The sequence below is a fragment of the Eumetopias jubatus genome, unplaced genomic scaffold (genome assembly GCF_037043125.1).
Source record: "Eumetopias jubatus isolate StellerSeaLion01/CBP00866 unplaced genomic scaffold, mEumJub1_p1.0 scaffold_1, whole genome shotgun sequence".
Taxonomy (NCBI): Eukaryota; Metazoa; Chordata; class Mammalia; order Carnivora; family Otariidae; genus Eumetopias; species Eumetopias jubatus.
The window spans coordinates 205686001-205698143 of record NW_028274807.1 but is presented as its reverse complement, the minus strand read 5'-3'; the positions used below and the strand labels follow the sequence as shown (position 1 = coordinate 205698143).

The 12143-nt window shown below is 48.0% G+C and overlaps 1 protein-coding gene across 1 annotated transcript; it reads right to left on the bottom strand.

Annotated features, from left to right (window-relative positions):
* Positions 1 to 213: 213 nt before the first annotated feature.
* On the bottom strand, positions 214 to 11812 carry SMIM7 (small integral membrane protein 7). The gene is made up of 5 exons (XM_028087177.2): positions 11721 to 11812; positions 11597 to 11638; positions 11059 to 11111; positions 6867 to 6957; positions 214 to 1339 (listed from the first exon to the last, which is right to left on the bottom strand). The coding sequence occupies exons 1-5, from the start codon at positions 11810 to 11812 to the stop codon at positions 1324 to 1326; spliced, it is 294 nt and encodes a 97-aa protein (XP_027942978.2). The 3' UTR covers positions 214 to 1323.
* Between the last annotated feature and the right edge of the window lie 331 nt (positions 11813 to 12143).

The window sequence follows — 12143 nt, the reverse complement described above, 5'->3', positions numbered from 1 at the left end:
CAATACTTCCCAAAGCAGCCAGGTCAAAAGCCCATTTGCCCAATTCCGGCCTGACATGTATTAAGGATAATCCAAAACGGGAAATCTAACACTGCCTCTCTTCTTTTTGACAGCCTCCAAAATGAATCCTCGGTGTTTCCCACAGTGTAATTCAAAACCACTCCAGTTGGAAGTCAGCTAACTTCTTGGTTAAAAAATTGTATAAACAAAAGATCCTTTTTAGAAATGAACTTTATTTTCAGTGCTACTTAGTTCTGAAAAGTCTGCATATTTACTTTTTCCTCCCACCAGGTTTACCTCCAAATCAGTAATTCAAAACCCACAACTAACAGATCAAACACCTGTAGGACCTGGGTGTCGACCACTGGCATTTCATTTTGGCGATAAAGGACCTGCCTTTCAAAGAAGATTCCATGCAAAATGCTGTATTTCCTTGAATGAGGCTCACTGCTTTTCAACCTTGAAATCACCCACTTGAAAAGAAGACCCAAAATTCCAAGCTTTCAGAACTGGGTCCCAGTATCACCATGTAAGTCACTCTCATTCTTGAAACTATACATTTAATGGCCCCCAGGGTTACTTTAACAGAAGGCTGCAAGACAGGGCAAAATTTCTCATAACACCCACATCTGCCCTTGCCAACTGTTCTGTACCCCTCTGCCACGGGAATCAGTAAGGCTTCACCCTTAAAGTCCTGGGGATGACCTCAGAGGCACCGAGTGGCCGAGCAGAGCCCATCGAGACAGGAAAGGAATTTGGACACAGGCCCAGCAACAATGAACTTGTTATTTCTAAACACAGTCCAATAAAGAGGCTACATCAATCTTAAAAGCGCACCTTTCTGTTTCAGATCCCTGGATAAAAATTATTTTGAAAAATCGGTAATATTTGAACCAAAAAGGAGGGTTATTAAAAATAAACCAAGAAATATCCAGAAACGAGTTTCTAGTAGAAGCTTGCTAGAAGAGGAATTCCAATCTAAAAAAACAATCTACACAACGTTCTTTTATCTGCGGGGAATGCAATGTTATCACATCCCTTCCATAAACCCTCCTAAAACTCCTTAAGTAGACAGCATTTCAACGCAGAAACCAAAACGAAAGTATCTTTGAAAAGAAAACAATGACGTGGCTGGGAAGCCGTGTGCAGCTTGGCGAACATTTTTTCCACCCACCAAAAACTTGGGCTTTCTGGGAAGGTCGCTTGTTTTCCGGTCAAAACCATTCTTGAAGTCGTCAGGAACGGAGAAAGGGAGACTCGGCATCTGGGAAGGTGGTTCCTGGTTCCTGGTTCCCGGTTCCCAGGAAGGTGTGTATCTGGGGCTCAGGAGCCAAACAGCCTGGAAAAGTAAGAGGGCAGAGATGCCCGTGAGGATGAGAAGGATGTAAAGCTATATAGCTTGGAAAACACTTTCAGAAAATATTTTCTGTTACTATTATTAAGATTATTTTATATTACTTATGGCTTTATAAGTAACTCTTCTGTTACACAACATGAATATACTTAATGCTACCGAACAGTACATTTTATTTTATTTATTTTATTTTTTTAAGTAGGCTCCACGCCCAGCATGGAGCCCAATGCAGGGCTTGAACTCATGACCCTGAGATCAAAACCTGAGCTGACAGCAAGACTCAGACACTTAACTGACTGAGCTACCTGGGCAACCCCCAAACAGTACATTTTAAAAAGAAAAGAGCTATTTAAGAAAGTATCTGCTTCATCAGAATCTGTAACATTTTATTTCAGCCCATTCTTTATTACTGCAAGTCAATGATACAGATGATTACAGTTAACTCTGTTCATTGAAGAGAATCTGAATGGGAAAGGCCTGGAAAGTGTATAAAAACCCATGAAGTTGAGAACGGAGATGTAGTTATGACAGAGGTCTACAGGGGAAAACCACAGAACTGTTAAAAAGATATATATATGGGAACTCTGTTATCTTTGCAACATTTCTATAAACCTAAACTCTTTCCAAGATAAAAAAGGCTTTTTGAAAAAAGAACAGATGGTGCAGGATCACCACATGAAAAGAATGAAGTTGGATCCCTACCTCACACTATACACAAAATTTACCTCAAAGTGGATAATAGGCCTAACTATTAAAATTAAAACTATAAAACTCTTAAAACTTAGGAGGCACCTGGGTGGCTCAGTTGGTTAAGCGACTGCCTTTGGCTAAGGTCATGATCCCAGGGTCCTGGGATCGAGCCCCACATCGGGCTCCCTGCCCGGCAGGAAGCCTGCTTCTCCCTCTCCCACTCCCCCTGCTTGTGTTTCCTCTCTCACTGTGTCTCTGCCAATTAAATAAATTAAAAAAAAAAAAAGAAAGAAAGAAAGAAAACTTAGGCCTAAATCGTCGTGACCTTGGGTTGGGCAATGATTTTTAGCTACAACACAAAAAACACAAGCAACAAAAGGAGAAATAGATAGACTGGACTTTATCAAAATTAAATTTTTTTGTGCTTCAAAGGACACCATCGAGAAGGTGAAAAGAAAACAGAGAGAATGGGAGAAAATACTTGAAAATCATGTATCTGATAAGGGACTGGTTTCTAGACTAAAAAGAACTCTTATAACTTAGTTATTACCCAATTAAAAACTGGACAAAGGACCTAAGTAGACATTTTTCCAAAGAAAACATACAAATGACCAAGAAGCACATGAAAAGAAGCTCAATGTCACTAACCATTGGGGAAATGCTAATCAACCTTCACATCCACTAGGATGGCTCTAATCAAAAAGACTGACAATAACAAGCGTTGGCAAGGATGTGGGGGAAATTGGAACCATCATACACTACTGGTGGGAAGGCAAATTGCTGCAGCTACTTTTAAAAAATAGTCTGGCAGAACCTCAAACGGATAAATATAGAGTTACCATATGACCCAGCAATTTCACTCCTGCGTATATACCAGAGAGAACTGAAAACTTAAGTGTGTCTACACAAAAACTCAAACATCGGGACACCTGGGTGGCTCAGTCGGTTAAGCGTCTGCCTTTGGCTCAGGTCATGATCCCAGGGTCCTGGGATTGAGACCCACATTGGGCTCCCTGCTCCGCGGGGAGCCTGATTCTTCCTCTGCCTCTGCCCCTCTCTCTGCCTCTCATGAATAAATAAATAAAATCTTTAAAAAAAAAAAACTCGAACACCAGTGTTTGTGTCAGCAATCTTCATAAACAGGCCAAAAATGGAAACATTCCAGATAGCCATCAACTGATGAGTAGATAAACAAGCTGTGGTAAAGACATACAATGGACTATTCTTCAGGCACAGAAAGGAATGCAGTGCTGACACACACTACAACATGCTGGAACCTTTAAGACATCACGCTGCATGAAAGAAGCAGGACACAAAAGGGGCCATATATTTTTACGATTCCGTTTACAGGAAATATCCAGAACTAGCAAATCCATAATGACAGAAAGTAGGTAAGTGGTTACCAGAGGCTGGAGGGAAGAGGAGGCAGTCACTGCTTAATGGGTATGAGGTTTCCCTTTGGGGTGATGAAAACGTTCTAGAACTGCATTGTGGTGGTGGTTTCACAACCCCATGAATATACTACAAAATACTGAATTGTGAAGACTGACTGCCACTTTTTTACTTATTAATCTTGCTCCATGATTTCACACCCTCATTTTCTCCGTATCTTCCCACCCAGTATTTTATTATGAAGATTTTAACATACAGAACAGTCAAAAGAACAGTTCAGTGAACCCCCGCATATACACCACCTCCATTCTACAATTAACACTTTGCTTTACATGGGGGCCTGGGTGGCTCAGTCAGTTGAACCTCCGACTCTTGATTTCGGCTCAGGTCATGATCTCAGGATGGTGGGATCAAGCCCCACATCAAGCTCTGGGCTCAGCAGGGAGTCTGCTTGGGATTCTCTCTCTCCCTTTCCTTCTGCCCCTCCCCCTGCACGCACACTCTCTCACTCTCAAATTCAACAACAACAACAACAACAACAAAAAGCTTGGGGCGCCTGGGTGGCTCAGTCGGTTAAGCATCTGCCTTCAGCTCAGGTTATGATCCCAGGGTTCTGGGATCGAGTCCTGCATTGGGCTCCCTGCTCGGGGGGGAGTCTGCTTCTCCTTCTGCTCCTCCCCCTGCTAATGCTCTCTCCCCTCCTCGCTCTCAAATAAATAATAAATAAATAACTTTGCCTTACAGTGTACCTACCCAATTATCCGTCTACCTTATTTTTTATACGCTTCATAGTTAAGTTGCAGATATCAATACTTGGTCCCCCTAAACACTCAGGCACGTTTCTCTCCCTATTTCAAGTTTTTCATGACTTTTTAAAAAATTTCCCAAGTAGCTCAGCTCAAGCAATATAAAAGTGGGTACAGGGGATCTGCAAGCCATCCCCTCAGGCCCTGTTAATTTCCTCAGCAATCCGAGCATGGTCACCTCTGTGGACAGCCTGGAGCAGATCCTTCCAACTCCCTGGGTGGAAGTGTTTTCTCCACAGACTTCGGGCATTTATTCAGCGCTTACTGCATGCAAACCACAGCCGAGGCCGGAGTGCACATGTAAGTGACATCCAGCTTTCTTTGCTTTCGAAACACTCCCCTGTGTAGACAGAACTTGCAGCACCTCATCAGCGATGAAGCCTCGACAGCTGCTCATATGGGCGTCCTTTTGAGTTACTGGACTCTTCCCCAGTTCTTGGACATTTAGGTGATTTCCAGTTTTTTTAATATCCTGGGAAAGCCAGTCACTGCCTCCCTGAAAGAGTCCTTTCTGAAGAGGATCTTCCCTCACTCGTGGCACCTACTGAAAGAGGTGGCCCAGGTTAGGGGTTGGCAAAAAAGCCACATAGTAAGTAGTCTGGGCTTTGCATGCCAGGCAGTTTCTGTCATAGGGCTTCAAATCCCTCTGCTATAGTGCAAATACAGTTACAGAAATGGGTGTGGATGCATGACAATAAAATTTCATGCATGAAAACAGGAAACAGACAGATATGGCCCACGGGCTGTGGTTTGCTGACTCAACCTCAATGATTATGCTGGAATCGGGATAACCCCCATCTAACTGGACCTGGGTCACACCTAGCTTGGTCAAGCAAGCTCTGCTCCCAGGAAGCAAAATCAGGACACCAGGCTACAAAGATAGCCTTGAGCTAAGCTAGGAGGTCACAGAGCCTAAGGTGACCATCTTGGTCACAGGCCAGCAGATGAGTCGTAAAGGGAGCTAGCTGGACGACAGGATGAATGCAGCCGATGAGCCGAACAGAACGATGAAAACACAGAGTTCTTCCCTGCCCTAGGTTGCACATGCTACCATGCCTCTCCTTAGCTCTGCAAATGGCAAGGCTTCCTCCCGCTCTTTAGGTTTTGATTTAAGTAGCACTTCTCTGTGGGCCTCTTCCCAACCATCGCCTAAACTGAGAGCCTCCCATTCGCCTCATGAGTGATTCTTCCCTATTTGTTTTTCTGTCTCTGTCCCAACTGCCATACTGTGCATTCGCTAGTGGCAAGGACGAAGGCTGTCTTGGTCTCAGCCATAAGCCCAAGGTGCAGCCCACACGGGAGAGCTGTAACTCAGTAAATGAAGGAAAGAAACGACAGGTGCGGACCTGGAAAGACCAACGCTGTTCTACTTCCTGTGAATCCTAGTTACATTCCCTCTCCTCTTCTGCAAACTCCCTGATCTCTGCACCAGCCCTCTTTGTACCTGCACAGGCCTCATCCAAGCTCCCAAAAAGGGCTTCTCTGGGCGCACATCACGGTCCTCATTCTGGAATATTATACACTTTCCAGTGGCACAGTGAAACTCCTCCTCTCCCCATCTCCTAAGTCCTGGAATCATCCCCTCATACAGCCATGGGGCTGGCAAAAGGACCACCCAGCAACCCCAAAAGCAGCAACCCAATTACTCAGGAGAGCCGACTTTTCATTCTCTTCCTCTTTAGGGGGAAGAATGGGACCAGCCCAGCATGATTAGCCCAGATGATAGCACACCAGATTCTCCTACGGTTTTTTTCCTGAGCCTGTTTACTAATAAGTCTCACAATTCATCAGCAGCGGCATCAAAATTAAGGCCCCGGGGTGCCTGGGTGGCTCAGTCGTTAAGCGTCTGCCTTCGGCTCAGGTCATGATCTCAGGGTCCTGGGATCGAGCCCCGCATCCAGCTCCCTGCTCCGTGGGGGACCTGCTTCTCCCTCTCCCACTCCCCCTGCTTGTGTTCCCTCTCTTGCTGTGTCTCTTTCTGTCCAATAAATAAAATCTTTAAAAAAAAAAAAATTAAGGCCCCGCTCCTTGCGCGGCAGGAAGCCTGCTTCTCCCTCTCTCACTCCCCCTGCTTGTGTTCCTGCTCTCGCTCTCTCTCTCTGACAAATAAATAAAATCTTAAAGAAAAAAAAAACAAAATTAAGGCCCCCAATGCCGGAAGGAAAACCAACCCATTTAGGTTTTTTTAAGCCTAATGAGGAAATGAAAAATAGGCATGAGAACAGAAAGAAGTCTGAATACACTCCTGAGGGCTACCGGCAGGACAGGAGCAGGGCTCAGCAGCACGCTGCCAATTAAGCCACACTGTCCACCCTGGCAGACATCGAGTACAGGCTAAAAAGGGCAGAGCAGGCAACAGGGTTAACAGGGCCATGGGCTCGAGGAGAGGCATCTCTTGGCAGCCTCTGCTACGGCACCAGGAACAGCCAGGACTCTGGGAACACCGTGTCCCAGTCAAAGCTCCAGCCTAGACCACAGTGACACAGTTTAACCTTTGTAGACCCTGCTTCCCTCTCTAGCTTGGGAAAGTGGAAAGCGTGTCACGGAAGCGCAGAGAGACAACAGAGGGTGAGCATCCGGTGGGTCATTCTAGACAGTGAAGGGGACAGGCAGGCCGGACTTACACGATCATGCAGAACATCATGAAGACATTCCACAGGGCGATGAAGATCCGGAAGTATCTGAGGCTCAGTAAGAACTCCCGGATGTTGTCACCTGGAAAGTCAGAACGCGTTTTTACAAGCACTGCTGACGTTTCTGTTGTCGCGGCATCAGTGCACTTCTGCAGTTTGCCACCCGCCCCAATCCCACCGCCCCACGTTCCAAGGGCAGCATGGCTTTTCCTGTGGGTCGCCTCTGCTGCCCGACCCTTGGCACTCTGGCAGTAGCTGCCACTGACCAACCCCTCAAAGCCCTCAGCCTCTGACTGGAGGCATGGGAGGGGCACGTGACCCAAGTCTGCCCAATGAGAGTCAGCCCTGGGACTTTGGTCAGTCTGCCCAGTGAGAGTCAGGCCCTGGGACTTTCATCCCAACTACTGGGAAAGAGGCACTTGCTTTCTGTCAGCCTTTCTGGGCTAGGAAGACGTAAACCCAGTCCTTTGGGGCAGGAGTTGGCAAGCTATGGCCCATGGGCCAAAGTCAGCCCCTACCACCTGTTTCTGTATGGCCCATAAGCTAAGAATGCCTTTAAGACTTTTTAATGGTTAAAAAGAAAATCAACAGAGTATCTTGCAAGACACAGAAATTACATGAAATTCACGTTTCAGTGTCTATGAATAAAGTTTTATCAAAATACACCCATGGCCACTCATTTATATACAGGCATACCTTGGAAATATTGTGGGTTCGGTTCCAGACTACTGCAATAAAGCAAGTCAAATGTATGTTTTGGTCTCCCATTGCCTATAAAAGTTATGTTTACACTATACTATAGTCTATTAAGCGTGTGCTAGCATTATGTCTAAAAAATAACATCAATACATGAATTATAAAAATATCACTAACGGGGCACCTGGGTGGCTCAGTCGTTAAGTGTCTGCCTTCGGCTCAGGTCATGGTCCCAGGGTCCTGGGATCGAGCCCCGCATTGGGCTCCCTGCTCAGCAGGGAGCCTGCTTCTCCCTCTCCCATTCCCCCTGCTTGTGTTCCCTCTCTCGCTGTGTCTGTCAAATAAATAAAATCTTAAACAAATACGTATATATCACTAACAAACACTAACCATCATCTGGGCTTTCAGCATGTCGTAATCACTGATCACAGATCAGCAGAACAAATACAACAACAATGAAAAAGTTTGAAAAACTGAGAGAATTACCAAAATGTGACAGAGAGACACGAAGTGGGCAAACGCTGTTGGAAAAATGGTCCCCCAGACCTGCTCGCACAGGGTTGCCAGAAACCTTCAGTTTGTAAAAATAACAGTATCTGCAAAGCACAGTAAAGAAGCACAATAAAACAAGGTATGCCTGTATTTCCCACGACTGCTTTCAAGGAACAGAGCGGACATGCTGCACCAGGCAATGTATGACCCACAAAGCCAAAAATGTTTACGATCTGACACTTTACAGAACACTGGGCCCAGCCCTGTTCTGGGGTCATTTTTTGTCAACACAAGCCAGCCTGACAGTAAAACTAACCTAGAAGGAAAAAGAGAGCTGGAGAGGGTCACACACAGGAGGGCTGGTTTGAGCCCTGAGGCTGGGTGTGCCCCAAAACAGTTCCACCCTTGGAGGTTTCCATTTGTTCCAACCACTTTGGGCTGGATTTTCAGTGTTGGCACCTGAAAAAGCATACTAATTCACGCAAGTAAAAACGGGGCTCTGCTTTGATGGTGACTTACTCTAGTCCCCCGATGCCGCAGAACAGAACCCATTCCAAGAGGAAGCAACTTGGTATGTTAAGACTCCAGAGGTATGGGTTCCAGAACCTTCCTCCAGGGTTTTAAGTTGCTCACCTCTCTAATCCTCCAGAATGGAATGAATGGGTCCACATGGGGTAATCTACAAGGGTGCTACCCAAAGCGTCATCTATAGACCAGGGCTGTCCCATAAGTACAGAATACCAGGCAGGAGCTCAGAAAGTTACACCTGGCACCACTGCACCATCCAGGGACATGATGAGCACACACAGTCTTGCTGAACACAGTTGAGACGAGTCTGGTATCATCCAACCCACTGGGAGAGCCACGTGCAGCCCAGCCCAGACTGCACATGTCAAACACGGGTCCAGCCCCAGGATGTCTGAGAGGCGCTGCTTGATGAGGCCCTTCTCCGGGCCCAGCATCACAAAAACAGGCTTTCCTGCCATCAACAGATGCTAAGTGAAGGCCACTTGTTCCAGGCAACAGCCAAGTGCAGGGGATAGAGGGAGGACCAAGACAGATATCCCTGCCCTAAGAAGCTCACACACAGGACAAATACTAAACAAGTAATCACACACCTGATTATTCACCATGGCCAGTGCCATGGGAGCACACAATGGGGGGATGCCAACATAGCCCTTGTCAGGGAGCAGGGGTCAGAAAGCGGGGGTCGGAAAGCTTCTAGGAAGCACATAAGCTCCGACCTTAAACATGGGCAGGAGTTTACTGCCCTTCCACACAGGTGACCTTGCTCAGTCGCCGGCCTACATATGCCCCAGTTTCCTCCTGTGTAAATGGGGGTGACAGTGACTAGGAAGACCTCAGCAGTGCCTGGTACACAGACGGCTCTCAACAGATGCAGCCACTGCGGTATGAGGGGTCAGCTGCACACAGGGAGAGGGGCATTCTCTGCAGTGGCAGCAGTAAGCACAGAATACTGGCTGGAAGGAGACGTGCAGAGAGCCCCTGGTCGGAGGGAAGCCACTGTTGTTACTGTCCTTGTCACTGACTGACTCTCACTGCTACCAAGCCCTTCTACTCTCCCCCAACCCCCCTACCAGCTCCAATCTAGATCTCTAGACTACAAGCCCCAGGAGTTGATATAGTACCTTCCACAGAGTGGGTAAGTGATACATACAGCTGCTGAATGAACATATGAACGAAAGAATGAATGGATGGATGGTTTAGTGACTGAGGGGACAGCCTGTGGAATCAGAAAAACTCAGGTTCAATCAGGATGCTGTCACTGATTTCCTACGTGGCCACAAGCAAGTCAAGCCACAGCCCTGAACCTCAGTTTCCTTGTCTGTGAAATGGGAAAATGCCCTTTACCTTTCAGGGATGGAGGCAGAGTAACACACCCACAGGAAGCACCTAACAAAGCAGCCACTACCAGATGGACCCCCAATAAAAGGGAGTGGTCCGATCATCATTAAATTCACTGCTCCTCGGGGTTCCTATCATTCCCATGCAACACTCCATCATGGCACCCACCACTTTGGCTGCCAACGCCACCGGCTCAAGGGTCCTTCCCTCCATACACTGCAGCTGGAGCAGCAACCCCATCCCTCTCCTCACCTCTCATCACCTCCGTCACCATTTGTTCCTTGTTTAGGAACTGCTTGTCCCACCCCAGAGCAGTACAACCCACAAGGTAGGAATTTCATCTGTCTTGTTCTCTGCTCTGTCCCCAGCATCCAGGACAGTGGCCGCCATGTGGCTGGTGCTCAATAAATGCTTGGTGAATGATGCATGGACATTGAAGTCATGTATAGGTCCCATTAGGTTTCAAATAGTCAGATGAATAAATTCCAGGGCCCCCAGGACAGGTGAGATGATATAAAGATAAGGGGGTTGGGGCTGGAATGAGGCAGAGGCCACAGGCCCTGACTCAATGGGGTCCTGTTTTTCTCAATTTCATCCAGTAGGTGCCAAGAGGTTGCTTGAACCCTGAGCTGTAGGATGTTCAGATTTTTCTTGATAAATCAGACGTCTGAATTTTTATGTGACATCTGATTTATCTGAAAGCTAATGTTGGCATCTAATTAAAATACGTCTGCAACACTCTGAAAGCGATGGCTACTTGTTCATTCATTCATTCATGCTGGAGGACGGGCAGCACAAAGGCACAGAAATGGGCCAAAACAAGCAAGAGCAAGTATGAGGGATGAATACTAGCCAGAGGATAACATTCATAAAGGACAATCATGACTGTAGGAAGTTTTATGAGTGGTGACATACTCGGGAGGTTTGACCCGGAGAAAGAAGAGGGTGACAGAGGTGAGCAGAAGGAACAAAAAATCTTCAGGCCCATCTCTCCCTCCCTCCCTCTCACAATCACAATCTCACACACACACACACACAACTACTGAAAAGAAAACTAAGGTAGGGCTTGGTGAGAAAAAATTGTCCTCTCTGAAATGGACCAATTTCAGACTCCAGAAAGGAGGCTTACCTGTGCTGGGCTCCCTTGACTCTTCCCCAAAGCCCTGCGTGTCCTTCTTTTTCCTACAAAGAGGAACAGACAACGTCCACTTTTGGTGGGACATAAAGACCACTCGATCCCCCGGCCCTGACCACCAGCTCAAAGGGCCTCGGACACTCAGTTTCAGCTCTAGCCTTGCAGGTGAGTTGCTGTGTGACCTCGGGTGGTTCAATGCCCCTTTCTGGGCCATCATCTACCTGCCAATCACAGGTCTGCAGCCGCCAAGGGGAGAGATTGGTCCGTGGGTACAGAATAGGGCTAAGAATTTTGTGGGGGACGGGCCAGAGGCTCTCCAGGATGCGAGAAGACAGAACCCCGGGAAACGGGAGTCTGTATTTCAAACCAACTGGGAGCGAAGGGTCACAGAAGGATGGACCAGACTGGAGGCGGGGCCAGAGGGAGGGCTGGGGCATAGGGGCGTGGCCTACGGCGTGGGGCGGACTCACGCTCGCGGGGGCGCGCCTACGGGCCCCCTGGGTGGAGCCGCGATTCAAAGCGGCCTACTCACAGCTTAAAGTTGAGCACTGCCCCTGCGTTCATCAGCAGCGTCCTGCGAAGGGAGAATGAGGTTACCTGGGCCGCCCCACATCCCTCTCACCCTTCTTACCCCAGCCTCTGGCCCCCCTAATTACCCAAACAGCAGGATGTCCCCGATCATCGTTACGGCCGAAACGTCCGTCAGAACCGGAAGCGGAAGTCCCGGAGGGGGAGGAGAGAAGAGCATGAGCCGGCCAATCTTGAAGCCGCGCTGGCGAGGGCTGGTCCAACCGAAGGCCAAGGCAGGCAGGGTCCCTCCCTCTGCAGGCCAGGCCCCTTTAGGGAAGAGCGAGCGCCCCTTCTCGCTGGGGAGGCCCGGAGGGTAGCGAAGAAAGGGCGGGGCGGGAGTGTGACGTCACCCAGGAGCGGAGTCATCCGGGGCGAGATTGGATTACGCACTGGAGGCGTGCCGCGCAGGCGTGAGGCCCCTACGTGCTGGAGAATTAGCGCCGTAGGTTTTCCTTCTGGGCTCAGGTCTCCCACGCAGCTTCCGAAGAAACCTGGCTCCCTGACCACTG